The 15,442-nt window shown below is 43.9% G+C and overlaps 1 protein-coding gene across 4 annotated transcripts in view; it reads right to left on the bottom strand.

Annotated features, from left to right (window-relative positions):
- The window catches only part of LOC122924465 (septin-2A), an 85,715-nt gene that overhangs the window by 52,118 nt on the left and 18,155 nt on the right, over positions 1-15,442 (bottom strand). For 2 of the 4 annotated variants that reach the window (XM_044275562.1, XM_044275561.1), the window contains exons 2-5: positions 8,112-8,163; positions 7,816-7,915; positions 5,724-5,810; positions 3,492-3,615 (exon numbers count right to left, since the gene is read on the bottom strand). In XM_044275562.1, the coding sequence (XP_044131497.1) occupies positions 3,492-3,615; positions 5,724-5,810; positions 7,816-7,915; positions 8,112-8,138 (338 nt within the window). In that variant the 5' untranslated portion in view covers positions 8,139-8,163. Of the gene's footprint in view, positions 1-3,491; positions 3,616-5,723; positions 5,811-7,815; positions 7,916-8,111; positions 8,164-14,332; positions 14,413-15,442 lie in introns of all 4 variants that reach the window. The other 2 variants (XM_044275564.1, XM_044275563.1) reach the window with 2 other exon arrangements.

The following is a 15,442-nucleotide window of genomic DNA, read 5'->3' as shown; positions in this document are numbered from 1 at the left end:
GAAATCATTTATGGAGCAACCTTTCTCATGCACCTGTGCTATTCCTACTGGAAATGTATGAATAAACTGGGCGTTAGCATTTCCCTTGTGAAACAAGTGTGCCCCTACACAGTCAGCACTGGTTGGACTGTAGTAGACTGTGCAGGGACACACCTCCAACTGGTAGCACCTAACTAAATGTAGTCAGAAATTTCTCAGAACAATGAGTGCTGTGTCTACAGATCAGGAAGCAGCAATGCCACTTCCTGCTGTGATCATGTAATCGCTGGGGCCAGGTAACTGCAGGAGCTGCTGGATCTTACCAGATCACCTCTGCAGTTCATGTCAGTAGGCTGTATTCCTCCTGTAACTAGGGCTAATATGTCAGCCAAAGCTACCCCAGAAAGCAGTGATGTTATAATCCCTCCCAAAGGTCTTGTTTGACTTTATGCAAAAAAATAAAACAAAGCTCTGGGCCCCAGTGGCTGTAAACTATATACCACCTATATCAAAACAACAGTAAAGGAAATGGGACATAAAAAAGTATTTTTGTCACATTTTGTGCTTTCACAAAATAAAAACATGAAAAATAGACTTTTTTCTTTTTTATAGTTTCACAGGTATAAAAAAATAAAAGTAATTAAATAGTAACATAAAAAAGGCTTCAAAGTAAAGTCCTGTGCATCACTGAAATAGATGAAAAAATGATTTAAATACCCTAACCATACAGAAAAAAGGTTATGGCTTTTGAAGCTCCATGTATTAAAAATACATTTTTTGTGTCTGATCAGGAAGGAGGAGAAATTGCTTGGTCTTAAACTGATAAACTCTTTTTTCACGGGCAGAGAACGCCATACCTGTTGATGAATATGGTGTCTGCTAAAAAAAAACAAAAAAAAAAACTAAAACTAAAAACGCCAGGTCAGCCTGAAAGCCGTAATTGTTTTTTTTTTTTTTTTTTTTATGTATTTATGCCAGAAAAGCATATAAAAAGAAATATAAAAGAAAACAAAACAAGCTCCAAACAGAACAAACTCCAGTTCTTCTCGCACTCATAGTGAAAGTGCTTTAAATATTATTCAGTCTGTCGCCGCTAGGGCCATTAAATAAGGCTAAATAATCTATCATTTTGGCTGCAGGTCGACTGGTATTCCTACTTTACAATAAATACCAGCAGACCTAAGCCCAAATCCCACGCCCTTAAATCAGATTACAGTTAATGAAATGTAACTTTGTGTAAAAGTGTTCCAGAAGAAAACTAGTGATAAGAAATCCATGTACCGTAGTGGCTCCAGATTTCACATTACAGCTGGTGCCCGTGACCTGCGCATTGTTACGAGAATCCAAGTAAGGCAGCCAGAAAGATTTCAATGGAATAAACAAGTAGAATTCGCACACAATCAACAGGAAGAACTGCTTAAAACACAATAATCTGGCTGGGAGCTCTCGCAGGGGCAAGACGGCAACGGAAGGAAACGGGGGACTCCTGCACATCGCTCTCTAGCTACCCACTGCGAGCCACAGCTATCACATTTAACCCCTAATCCAATGGAGACACACACAGCCTCATGCTTTTTTCCAGTGCCATATTGAGGGAAGGGTGAATCAACAGGAAATTCTGCAAGGTCCCAGAGATGCCACGGAGTATTCTTTTACAAACACACATCTCGTCATCTTCAGGTACAGGTTCCACCTTTGAGCATAGGTTATAGCAGTGATGGCGAACCTATGGCACGGGCCTCTCTGTGGGCACCCACACTGTGGAAAAAGTCTATGGTGTACCAATAAGCCTTAGACTTTTCCTGCCATTCATCAGCGAAGAGCGTGCTATGAATGGCACAGTCAGAGCACTGAATGTAGGTAGTTATTATAGCTAAATGATAAAGTACATGGAAGATATACTATATTGGTATTCAGGTTAAATTGCCGTGTTGGCACTTTGAGATAAATAAGTGGGTTTAGGTTGCAGTTTGGGCACTCGGTCTCTAAAAGGTTCGCCATCACTGGGTTATATAGTCGGCAAATGTCATATTTATCATCTTTGTAATATATATTAATTAACTTTTTTGCATTTTGAACTTTTGAGTTTCTTCCATATCCAGTGGAAAATGTAGGGGGGGGGGGGGGGGAAATAAAATAAATCAACAGTCTCAAACTATGCAGAAAGGTAAAACACTGATTTGTCAGCTTGTCAATGACTTCCAGGTAGCAATAGATTTTTTTTCTTAATACTGAAGTGAAAATGTACCAGAAAATAAGCTCAAATATCAAAAGCGGAAATAAAGACTGAAGATTTTATATGTGCTGACTACATCAATGATGACTGATAGCGTTCTCCCTGTAAGGCCTCAAAAGCACCGGTAAGACATGGTTGCATGCTTTTCCACTGTGACTGATCCATTGGCCCTTAGGTCTTATTCACACATCGGTGTCCATTTTACACCCATAAAAAAAATATTTATAATTTAGCAGCGTTTAATCTGTGAAGGTGTCTGTAAAGGGTCTGTCCATATTCCAAGTGCACTGCTACTCTGAAAAAGGCATTTCTAGAGAATCCCCTACCAATGGTCCGTATAAACTACTGACAGAACACAGATGCTATCCATGTTCAATCAGTGGTTTTCAAGGCTCCACAGACTTCAATGGGTGTGTTTGGTAAGCAATATGGACCAAAGTAGTGAATACTCCATTGTTTCTTCACTGACCCACTGTCAGGTAAAATAACAAGAATGTATGAATAAACACTAACGATCACGTCTGTGATTTACAAACTTGTAAAAAACCCTACTGTGCATAGGGAGTAAGCTATACATCACTGGCAGGTGGACAGGAATATCCCCACAAGTCATGCAGCGATCGGCAGAACGTCGAAGACAGATTCTTCTAAGCAAAGCTCAGTTAGAACTTTGATAAGAAAACTCTTTACACCATGTTTTCTAGTACAAAACTATCAAACAATGTTTCACGTCCCTGCTCCTAGACTAGATTGAAAATAAACCAAAACAGTTACACTTTTAGCCTAACATTTATGGCTGGGTTCATATGTTTTCCCCATCCACTTAACGCATATATATAAAAAAAAAATTTAACAGGGGTATTAGCAACTGAAATACTGTATTTATGGAAGAGCGTACATACAGTATATACAACTAGTGTCTAGTTACAATTCCAGGACTCCCATCTAATGGGAGAATACATGACAAATACATGTGAGCAGCCACAAGACAGACATACATGTCTGTGACCAGATGGTTGGGGGCCGCACAGAATGGTATCAAGGGCCGCAGGTTGTGCACCACTGCATTAAACAGAAGCCGTTCAACATAGAGTTCCATTGTAAAAAAATTAAAATAAAAATTATCAGACTGTGCAGGTCACAAGAACGTGGTGTATTGCATTTTTGTAACCTTTTTTGTAACGTATATGTCAAACTGAGGCATAAAACGTGATGTGAACCCGCCCTAAGAGAAAAGAACTGTTCACTCTTCCCAGAAATGTTCTTCTCAACCTACCAATCTTGGCTGTTGATGGCATCCCCATAGCCTGGAGTATCTACAACGGTTAGGCGAAGTTTCACTCCGCGTTCTTCAATCTCCACGGTTGATGCTTCAATTTGAACCGTTCGTTCAATTTTCTCTAGAAAATAAATAAGGAGTAAAATGATATTGTGGAATACGTGCAACTAAATATAGTGCTTTACATTAAAGTTGACCCTGGTAACACCCCTGACATGCCTGTTTTAGTAAATACTTGTCTTCCCACCATAAAACAACTCCACACTGCACCTCTCCTCCATTCCACATATGAAACTTATGTCACCCCCTTGTCCACGCACCGACTTGGACAGTGTCAGGCGGTGCGGAGACATGCCCTCCACTGATATCAGCTTGTCCATTTATTTATACATTTCTAGGTTGAACAACAGCATCTAATGTCAACTATATAGATCCTGGAATGTGTACAAGAGCTGCTTTTAAAAGACATAGCCAAAAACTACGATAAAAAGAATAGGATGCATTAACCCCTTCAGGACACAGCCTTATTTCACCTTAAGTACCAGGACACCTTCTGTCCTGAAGAGGTTAAAGTGGCTGTGAACGTTTAGGGGGGGAAACCTACCTTCCTGGGTCGACGTGCCAAGGAAAGGATACTTACTTGCTTCCCGACGCTGGTTCCTGCATTCTCCGGCCTCCACTACTCTGCTTGGGTCCCTAGATATAAACTTTCGGTTTGAAGCTGCTGCAGCCAATCACCTGCTCCCTTTGTGTCATGTGATCACTTGACATGACTCAAGGTCACCTCTGCGCTCCGTGGCCAGTAACAGCAGCATTAAACCAGAAGTTTACATCTAAGAACCCAATCGTAGGCTGGAGAGCGCGGGAGTCGGGAAGCATCTGCTCGGGGGGCAGGGGTTGAGGTTGGCAAACGTGCACAACCCGTTTAAATGTCATGCTTTTCTTTAAGGTCACATATTGACAGGCTTTGTGGTTAGGTTTTCCAAATGGACCATTGTGCCCCTTCTGTTAATCCCTTCATGGCGACAGCTTGTTTCCACATCTAGACAGATATATCCATCATAATGCACTTACAAAATTGTTATGGAGGCAGGGCTTTATTACACTGCCAAGATCAGAGATAACTCTAATCCTGGTTGTTTAACCACCTAGATGCAGAGATCAATAGCAACCGCAGCATGTAAGGTGTCTGACTCAGGGAAATTATAGCAGGATGCTGATGCATTACCACAGCAACCGAAGGACTGACAAAGGCCCCCACATCTGCTGTCAGTCAACTGATATTTATTAAAGAGAATAAGAGTATCAATAAAAGTATAACTTATCCCACAAAAAAATAAGCCCTCATTATACAGGTACATTGAGAGAAAAAAAAAGTTATGACTCTTGAAATGTGGCAACACAAAATTATTTTGTCTCGTCTGTTTCTGGTCCCCAGTGGACCAGTGACGTCCCGTTGTCACGTAACTTCTGCAGCCATTCATTTGTCTCGAGCAGCATGCCTCGACCAAAAAGGACGCTACAAAAATATTCTCTCTTATAAGGAAACACATTTGGGCCTGCAGAGTCCAGAACGGCAATTAGGTACCTTGCAGTATCAAAACTGAATTTCATCCAACATAGGCCCAGATTTACTAACGTGGCTGTGGCAAAAATCTGTGTAAATAACTGGCGCAAATTGCTGCAATCTGGCAAATCTAGGATTTCTACACTTTTTTACAACATGCTCAACAAGGGGCAGAACTTAGGATGAAGGTGTGGCGCTTCACAGAAGGGGGTAGGTCTAAGATGCACCATAATTGCGCCACAATTCTGGGAGTAAAAAATATTAAACTAAGCCAAACAATAGTCTGTACAGAGTCAGAAAAAAAGTCTATCCCTGCACCAGGTTTATCATCCAGCCGGAGCCCCTGTAATATATCTCAGGCTGGTCAGAACATATGCCAACATAAATAAGGAAAGGCAGTCAACAATATTCTGCAACTGACCAGAAGAAACATGATAACGTTTTTACACTACTAAAACAGGCAACGTTAGGGCAAAATCTTTACCGATTTACATCCTGTTGCTTATATAGCATAAACATACTCTGCGGCGCTGTACAGAGTATCACTGTTCATTCTTTATGTGTGGACAACATTGGAACAGAAAGAAAGGGGTAAAACTAGCAAATGACACAACTATGAATGTGTAAATGAGGTCATGGGTCAGACAAGTGTCAGCAAGTACCTGCAGCTCCAGGTATGTACCGTTCAGGATACAGGTCAGTAAGGAACAAACTGTTGATCAAGGTAGATTTCCCCAGTCCTGACTCTCCTGCAAGTAAAAGCATCTTTAGAAACAGGTGCTATCAAATACAGTATATATATATATATATATCCTACAACATGAAATCTAAATGCTTAAAGGGGTATTCCCATCTTGTAAAGTGATATACCACTAGGGTAAGCTATCACTTTATAAAATGAAGGGACTCATCAATCCTGAGAATGAAGGGGCTCCAGTGTCGGTGTAGCACCGCGTCTGCTTCACGGTTTTGCACTCCACAGCAGCCTCTTAATTCTCAGAAGCTGGACCCCCACTGGTCATGAAGTGGTGGCATAGCATTAATTTACAAGATAAGAATCCCCATTTAAGAGTATGGTTGCCCCTGGGTAAAGCTCATCTTGGCTGCTAGGCCAACTTAGACCATTTTTGCATCTAAGTTACTTCCAATGCCCACTTTAAAGGGGTTATCCCATCTTAGGCAATGGGGGCATATCGCAAGGATATGCCCCCATTGTCTGATAGGTGCGGGTCCCACCTCTGGGACCCGCACCTACAAGGAGAACGGAGCCGAGGAGAGTGGTGGCTGGAGGACCCCGGGTTTCCCAGGGTCCGACCACCACCAGGCACAGCTCCCCGCCTCTCCCATTTAAGTGAATGGGAGCGCACCGCACATGCGCGACCAACGCTCCCATTCATTTTCGGCGGCTCCATAGAAATGAAAGGAGGGCGGCTGCGCATGCGCAGTGCGCCCTCCTCCACTTTCTCTGCTCAGTTCTCCTTGTAGGTGCGGGTCCCAGCGGTGGGACCCGCACCTATCAGACAATGGGGGCATATCCTTGCGATATGCCCCCATTGTCAAAGATGGGATAACCCCTTTAAGTTGACCATAGAATAGATCTATGTCAGTAGAACCAGCTTATTTTAGTGAGATCAGTAGATCATCCATTGTATATAGGGGATCCCAAAGCTCCCCTGATGGCAGATTTCGGGGGGAGACGAGGCTTGGCATTTTTGGCATTCAGGGATTTTAACATGCCCTATTCTTTTGTTCTGGGGAAGATAAGCCTCCTGCCAGAGGTGCCTGGTGGAGGTTTTACATATCCCAATAGTCAGGGACGAACTTTTCAGCGACACTCGTTCCCGACAATCTGCCCATGTAAAGGTGCAGCTGATCGCACAATGAAAAAGCAAAACGCTTGTTCATCGGGCGAAACTATCGTTCATATGCAGACACAAATTATCGTTTCTGGGCAGCAGAAAGTGCTATCTAAAGAGCGATCTGCTGCCCAGAAACAATGCGGTTCTATGGGGACGAGCAATCGCAATAGCCATTGCTTGTTCTCATACCGTGGAGGCGATCGCTGCATGTAAGGGAGCGCTTCACCCCCACTGAACCAGCAGCCAACTGTCGGGAAGGAAGGCTTCATTCCCAATAATCAGCTGCTCCTCAGCCAGTGTAAACCCATCATTATGCTACTGGAGTCATAAATCCCCCTACTCCTCATGGGAAGAAACTCACAATGTAAGGCTACTTTCACACTAGCGTTCGTCGGTCCGCTCGTGAGCTCCGTTTGAAGGGGCTCACGAGCGGACCCGAACGCAGCCGTCCAGCCCTGATGCAGTCTGAATGGAGCGGATCCGCTCAGACTGCATCAGTCTGGCGGCGTTCAGCCTCCGCTCCGCTCGCCTCCGCACGGACAGGCGGACAGCTGAACGCTGCTTGCAGCGTTCGGGTGTCCGCCTGGCCGTGCGGAGGCGTGCGGATCCGTCCAGACTTACAATGTAAGTCAATGGGGACGGATCCGTTTGAAGATGCCACAATGTGGCTCAATCTTCAGGCGGATCCGTCCCCCATTGACTTTACATTGAAAGTCTGGACGGATCCGTCCGAGGCTATTTTCACACTTAGATTTTTTTTTGCCATTTTAATGCAGACGGATCCGTTCTGAACGGAGCCTCCGTCTGCATTATTATGGGCGGATCCGTTCAGAACGGATCCGCCCGAACGCTAGTGTGAAAGTAGCCTTATGAAGAAAAAGGTCACACAACTTACCAACCACCATAAGCGTGAATTCAAATCCTTTCTTTACAGATTTCCTATGAACCTGATTGGGCAAATTAGCAAATCCCACATAGCCAGCAGAGTCTGAAAACTAGGAAAAACATACAATAACAACAACAACATCATAGTTAGGTGGATGGTCTGTATGTGCACACTTGCCACCAATATAGCACTTCCCTATACAGTTTGCTCAAGTGTATGTAGAAGATAAATGAGAACATACAGGCCACTAGTCTTAAGAAGACACCGGCAATGGGAAGAACTTGGTCTAATGATATAGCACTTACCTTGACCTTCTCTCCAGTCTGAGACATGCTGTGTTACTTTGAAGCAGAGGACCTAGAAAGACATTAACACAATGTAGGTTTTCATAGTATGATCAAGACATTTTACTATTTACAGTGTAGGAGGTCTAAGAAAGTGACAGAGAAAAAAATTAAAAGGGTTCTCCATATTTTTTATTTATTTTTAAGAAAATCCTGGAGTCTTCTCACCTATGGAAGAAAGATAGTTTTCTCAGTACTGACCAATCCATTTCGCCACCGACGCTGCGCACTCTTCCATTCAGGTCCCAATCAGGTGTGTTCCCGAGTCTTCCTACACTGCATATATGCAGCTGTACAGAGAGTTATAGGAACATATCCGATCGGGAGCTGAAATGTAGAGACGGCAGCCAGTCTGAGCGCAGTGGAGACGGCGGCATGACGGACGAGTAAGTACTGCTGAAACTATCTTTACTCCACAGGACCTTCACATTGATCATGGTGTCCGAGCTGTTTTATACGAGAAGATTCATTATAAGACTAGTATGTCCTCTGCAGCAGGCGGTTCTGGCATAGAATACTGGGAATCGGCAGGATGAAACTGCCGCGTGCAGCATTTTTTGTCCAAGTGATTCCCGGCATATTTGTCCAATTCTCAGCCCATTATAGTCAATAGGGCCCGGCAGGCAGGCGGCAGTATCCGAAGAATTCTGGTAGGCTGTTCTACGCCGGAACAGCCTGCTAGAGAGAAGAGTCGCAGATGTGAAACTAGCCTAAGGCTACTTTCACACTTACGGCAGAGTGATCCGGCAAGCAGTTCCATCGCCGGAACTGCCTGCCGGATCTAGCAATCTGCATGCAAACGGACAGCATTTGTAGAGGGATGAGAAACGGAACCATTATATATATTTTTCACATTTGCAACGGAAGGACGGATCCGGCACTGATACATTTCAATGTAAATTAACGCCCTCTGGCATTCCGGCAACTGATCCGGAATTTTGGACAGAGATAATACGGCAGCATGCTGCAGTATTTCCTCCGTCCAAAACGCCATTCAGTCACGGAACTGAAGACATTCTAAACGGATTACTCTTCATTCAGAATGCATGCGGATGAAACTGATCAGTTCTTTTCCGGTATAGAGACCGTGACGGAACTCAGTGCCGGAAAAGAATAACGGTAGTGTGAAAGTACCCCAAGTTGTATTTTATTCATTTACATCTCTGCTCATTCTGAGCTTTGAAGGAGGCAGTCCAGTGATTGACAGTTTTCTCTGTAGACGCAGCAATACAGGAAAGGTTCAAAACCCAGAATGGGCAGAGATATAAATGTATAAAATACAAATTTTACTGAATATTGTCCCATAAAACTATATATCAGTCTGCTCAGCTCCTCCTGCTCTATAAAATGCTGCATGTAGCTTACACTGCATTTTCATGTGATAAATTCAAGATAAGATGTTCTTCAAGTCACAATATTATCCTTGTGCTGTCCGCATCCGTGGCGCCGTTCCGCAGCCCCGTTAAAAAAATATAACATGTCCTATTGTCCGCGCTTTGCGGACAAGAATAGGCATTTTTTACCGCAAAAAACGGCACGGCCGTGTGCATGAGGCCTTAAAGGGTAGGAACTCTTCAAGGAAAGCTAGACAGCCATATGCAAAAAAGAACCTGAAAAGTAACGTGAAAGAACCTCATTTAGCATATAATCTCATAGGCCTCATAAGAATGCTTTTAATCCAGTTCATTGCCTGGATCTCTTCAATCTGACCTCCTGCTCCAGGTCCTTTCTAGCCTTAAGAAGCTGTTTATTCCGTCCTTCCATGTCTTGTCCTCTGCCCTATGCTACTAGAATAGATTGACTACTACTATATATACAGTACATGCTCTGACCTTAGCCCCATCTACGTCCGTCTGACCTACTGTTTGCCTGTTGGCCTCTGTCTGACCCTGTACCGAATCACTATCTTGTACCGCATATGACTTTTTGTTCCCACTATTAGACCAAAACAGTGAAAAAAACATGTTACATGATAGTGAACAGGATCCTTAAAACAACCATTAAGTAGCCACAACCTCTACAGCAGTAAAACTTTATTTGGAAATGATGAAAAATTGTGAATAATAAACATTTTTATAATGTTTTCCTTTTAGGGTAAATGCACACGTTCAGGATTTATGTGCAGACAACCCGCACTGAACCCTGCAGGTGAATCTGCATCAATTGGTGAGGATTTAGTGTGGATTTTACTCTCCCCATTGAAGTGAATGGAGAAAATCCGGTCAGGAAAAAAAAAAATATTGACATGCCGCGGATTTTAAAATCCGCACTGAAAAAAATCTGCATTGTGTGCATTAGAACTTTAAATTCTAACAGAATACAATATACATGACCTACGGTACAGATTTTCCACACGCAATCCTGATCGTGTGCATTTAGCCTTAAGGTCTGGACATATAAATCTTTAATGAGCTCTAGAGGGTCAATACGTGTCTAGCCCCCCCCCCAAGAAATGTGAAGATATACTAGTTCAGCGTTGAATTATAATAAAATCCCGCTTCGGTGAGGTTTCTCCGACACCAAGAACCCAATTCACTGTCGGATATGGCCGACAGTGGGCAAGTTCACTTAGACATGAGTATATGAATCGATTTTTTTGAGCATTGCTCATTTTAAAAGGGGTTATCTGGCCGTGGAGCTGACAACCCCTGGGGTCCTAACCAGTGTTCTTTAACATGAAAAACCACCACTGCCCTGGCCGCGATTCCACCACTGCACCACTCCCCTGGCCGCGATTCCACCGCTGCACCACTGCCGTCTGCTTCCAGTCCCCACAGGACCAGGAAAAGGCCTAGTCCCATGATCACTGCGGCCAATCACAGGAATCAGCGGTCACATTGCCTTGAACAATATGTATTGTACTACTGTACCTTCATATTAGGCCCCTTACATGGACCAGTGATCAGGCAGACGATTGTTCCTGATCACTGACCAGTGTAAACAGGGCATTAATCAACTCTTAATGGCTGACCCTTTATGCAACTGTAAAAATGCCCGATTGTCTGCAGCACATCTCTCTGTGTAAACGGGATGTGCTACATCATGATGTATACTACATGGCGGATAAAAGGTAACGATCGTTTGCCCCCAATGCAGTTTTCATCAGCTAATATTAAGGTTCTTTAAACAAGCACCGACTGACTTGTTTTATCATTGATCAGGGCTCATTACCGCCCCACACTGGGCCACATAAAGCCACCGTTAGTCTACTGAATGCCCCCACCATCTAGAAATGGTTCTTTGTAAAGTGAGGGTCAAATTATAATCAAGTCCTAGAATGAGGCACAAGAGAACAGTATGGCCTCCACTGTACCTGCGTGTGAAGGTCATCTCTCATGGATTTAGGCATGCTCTACTGCCTGATGTTTTACAGACCTGGCCAAACCAGCGGAGAACACAGTGCCTAAAGGAGTGGCGCTCAGGCACCACACGGTGGCATATGGGCTACAACACAAATGGCTTTACAGTCCAAGTAATGTCTTCTTCCATGCACAACAGGCATGAGGCCCCAAAACGTTGCTTGAGCCCACTAAAACAGCAGGATCGGTAAAGATATATTCACATACAGCAGATTTGTTGAATGCATTTCTATCAAAGTAGTTCCACATATCTGTATGGGATTTTTACTGTGCCAAACACATGGATATCTGCTAGCCGAAATTATACAAACCGCACACGTGACTGTACCCTTAGGATGCCTGCACACGGGCAAGAATAGGACTTGCTCTAACTTTCTTGCGGGGCCACAGAATGGAACTATGTTTTTTGAGGCCCCACTGAAATTAACAGGTCCGCGGTGTGAAACGCCAACACATACACCCGAAAACTGGAGTACATTACACCAGAAAGCTACTCCAGCCCTAGGCACACGGACAGTAAATTTAGTAAGAGACACGCTCCTCTTAATTAATTGGCTTGATCTCCTGCCGCCATTTTTACTAAGACCTACGTGTAAAACACTGGTTCTTTAGTAAAATGGCTTCCACTGGGTGCAAAGTACTCCTCTGGGTAGAGTGGCGCTTTAAACACTTACAACAAATGACGTAAGTGACATGAAAACATGTAGAAGGAACTGCAGCATTTTTAAGTACATAACTGGTGTCCGGTCACTGCTTTGCATACACGTTATCAAAATGCATTCCAATCTCCACGGGAGGAGAATTCTGAGAGGAAATGGAGAAGATTTCACGTTGCTGAGCGGCGCACTACATGAGGGAAACAACTGTAAGACCACTCTGGAATGTGCTCCACAAGCAGACAGTTAGGTAGGAACCCAAGCTGCCCTCATACATGTAGGGCTCAGGCTACTTTCACACTTGCGTTGTTGTTTTCCGGTATTGAGATCCGGAAGAGGATCTCAATACCGAATAAAAACAACTTTTCCGTTTAGACCTCATGCATTCTGAATGAAAAGAGATACGTTCAAGATGCATCAGGGTGTCTTCCGTTCCAGCAGCATTCGGTTTTGTGTCCGGTCGTAAAAAGGGGGGGGGAGGGGGAGGTTGGGTCTTTGGGGGAACGATCGAGCACTGAAATCAATGGTGACGGTTCCGTTTTTTTAAGAGCCAAAAAATATATAAAAAAAATAAAAAGTATCCATCATCCACCCATTGACTTTCAGCGTATTTATTGATGGAACCCTTTTTTTGCCCGTTTTGATTTCACACAACGGCACCCTAACTGAACGGATGCATCCTCATGTGCAAAATCAAAATAGATCAGTTTAATTCCGATACAGAGATCCTCTGTCAGATATCAATACTGGAATAAACAATGCAAGTGTGAAAGTAGCCTAAGGCTACCTTCACACTTGCGGCAGAGTGAACCGGAAAGCAGTTCCATCGCCGGAACTGCATGCCAGATCCGGCAAAACGTATGCCAACTGATGGCATTTGTAAGACTGATCAGGATCCTGATCAGTCTGAAAAATGCCTGGTCAGTCATCCGGAAAAACGGATCCGGCATTTATTTTTTTCACCTTTTTTTCGGATCGGATGGATCCGGCATTTTGGTATTTTAAATGCCGGATCCGGCACTAAAACATTCCTATGGAAAAAAATGCCGGCATTCAGGCAAGTGTTCAGTTTTTTTTTGGCCGGGGATAAAACCGTAGCATGCTGCAGTTTTTTTCTCTGCCCCGATCAGTCAAAAAGACTGAACTGAAGACATCCTGAACGGATTGCTCTCCATTCAGAATGCATGGGGATATGCCTGATCAGTTATTTTCCGGTATTGAGCCTCTAGGACGGAACTCTATGTCGGAAAAGAAAAATGCAAGTGTTAAAGTACCCTTAGATCACATCCTCATCGGAGGCTCTTACCTCTGTGTTAGGCTACTTCTTTAACACTCGCGTTTGGTGTGGATCCGTACTGATAATACAACCGCATGCATCTGGTTAGAACGGATCCGTTGGTATTATCTTTAACATTGCCAAAACGGATCCGTCTTGAACACCATTGAAAGTCAAATGGGGGACGGATCCGTTTTCTATTGTGCCAGAAAACGGATCGGTCCCCATTGACCTTGTGTGTCAGGACGGATCCATTTGCCTCCGCATCGTTAGGCGGACACCAAAACGCTGCATTCAGAATCCATTAGGGCAAAACTGATCCGTTTTGGACCGCTTGTGAGAGCCCTGAACGGATCTCACAAACGGAAAGCCAAAAATGCCAGTGTGAAAGTAGCCTTACAGATTCCACCACATCTGATGGAAGAAAAACCTAGAGGTTGGCGTTCTGACGGAACAGATTAGCATGGACCACAGTTTTTTGCTGTTGTGCGTTTGCAACAGCAGCATTTTCTATATGCACACTGAGCTGAATGCTAATTTTTCTTCTTTAAAATCTGTGGGTTTTTGGTTTAATGGTAGAAGCAGGGTTAAAGGGATTCTGTCACCTCCCCATACCCAAAAAACGATTTTAAAGCAGCCATGAAGCACAGCTTACCTTACATTTGCATATCAATAAAAGTCGTTTTTTGCAGTAACTGCTGGACGGATTACAAGATAAAAGAGCACAGCCTAATCCAGGTAAGCTGTGCTGCATGGCTGCTTTAAAATCGTTTTTTGGGTTAGGGGAGGTGACAGAATCCCTTTAATGAAAATGAATAATGATGGAAAAGTTCCAGATTGAAGTCAATAATGGCCATACGATGGGTGTCACTTTCTTACGTGGACACTTACGGTCTGATACGTACTGTACTAACCAGCTCCTCCACAGCGGTGACGGATCAGCCACAATGATCTCATTTCACAAGATGCATCTACGCACATGCAGGAAAGCACGAGGACAGAAGGGAAAAAAAGGAAAGGAATTAGTCTCATTTCCTGCACTTGTTCCAGGAAGCTAGAAATAAACTTTCTCATCAATGCCCGAGGACGATTTTCCTGGTTTGGGTAGCTGTTAACAACGTGGAAAATTTCAGGATTCGTTAATGTTAGATGAGAGCAGACCTGCTCCTACAGAAAATAAGGTATAACGCGTAAATCAAGGGATGCTGATAGAAGGGCAGTGCACAGAGAGGTGCTCCCAAATAGCACCAAGCCAATGAAAAATATACAACTGGGATATGCTGACTGAGCCCCCTCTTCTTACAGTTGTACTGAGCTGGAGGTGTAGTCGTGCACTCCTGACCAGCCCGTCTGCCCCATAGGCGCATTTTAGTTAGTGTAAGTATAAAGCTGTGGCCTGCTCTCATTGCATTCATTGGAAGCCGTCTGGCACCAGGAGAGGTATAGAGTGGGCTCAGCATGCTTCTTGGTACCTGCATTCTCTGGATTTAATGGAGGCCATTATGGCACCAAAAATGGTAAAAAGCAGAGTGGACCCAGCAAGCATGTGGAACCTGCACTCCCTGAATTTTATGGTGGCCGTTATGGCACATAATAGGTAGCATTTAGTGTTAGGTTCCCGTCTTAGGGTCCATTCACACGTCCGTAAGTGTTTTGCGGATCCGCAAAACACGGACACCTGCAATGTGCGATCCGCAATTTGCAGACCGCACATCACAGACACTATAATAGAAAATGTATTTTCTGGTCCGCAATTGCGGACAAGAATAGGACATGTTCTATTTTTTTTAAGGAACAAAATTGTGGATCCCGAAAAAACGGATGCGGATCCCGAAAATGCGGATGCGGATCCCGAAAATGTGGATTTGCATCAGTTTCTAGCCCCATTGAAAGTGAATGGGTCCGCAAATTGCGGAACGAATGCGGACCCAAATTACGGACGTGTGAATGAACCCTTACAGAGATCGCCTTGACGTTTGGCAGACGGGCCCAAATTATTTT

This window comes from Bufo gargarizans, chromosome 1, assembly GCF_014858855.1.
Source record: "Bufo gargarizans isolate SCDJY-AF-19 chromosome 1, ASM1485885v1, whole genome shotgun sequence".
NCBI lineage: Eukaryota > Metazoa > Chordata > Amphibia > Anura > Bufonidae > Bufo > Bufo gargarizans.
The sequence above is the reverse complement of the archived record's forward strand: the minus strand, read 5'-3'. Positions and strand labels throughout refer to the sequence as shown.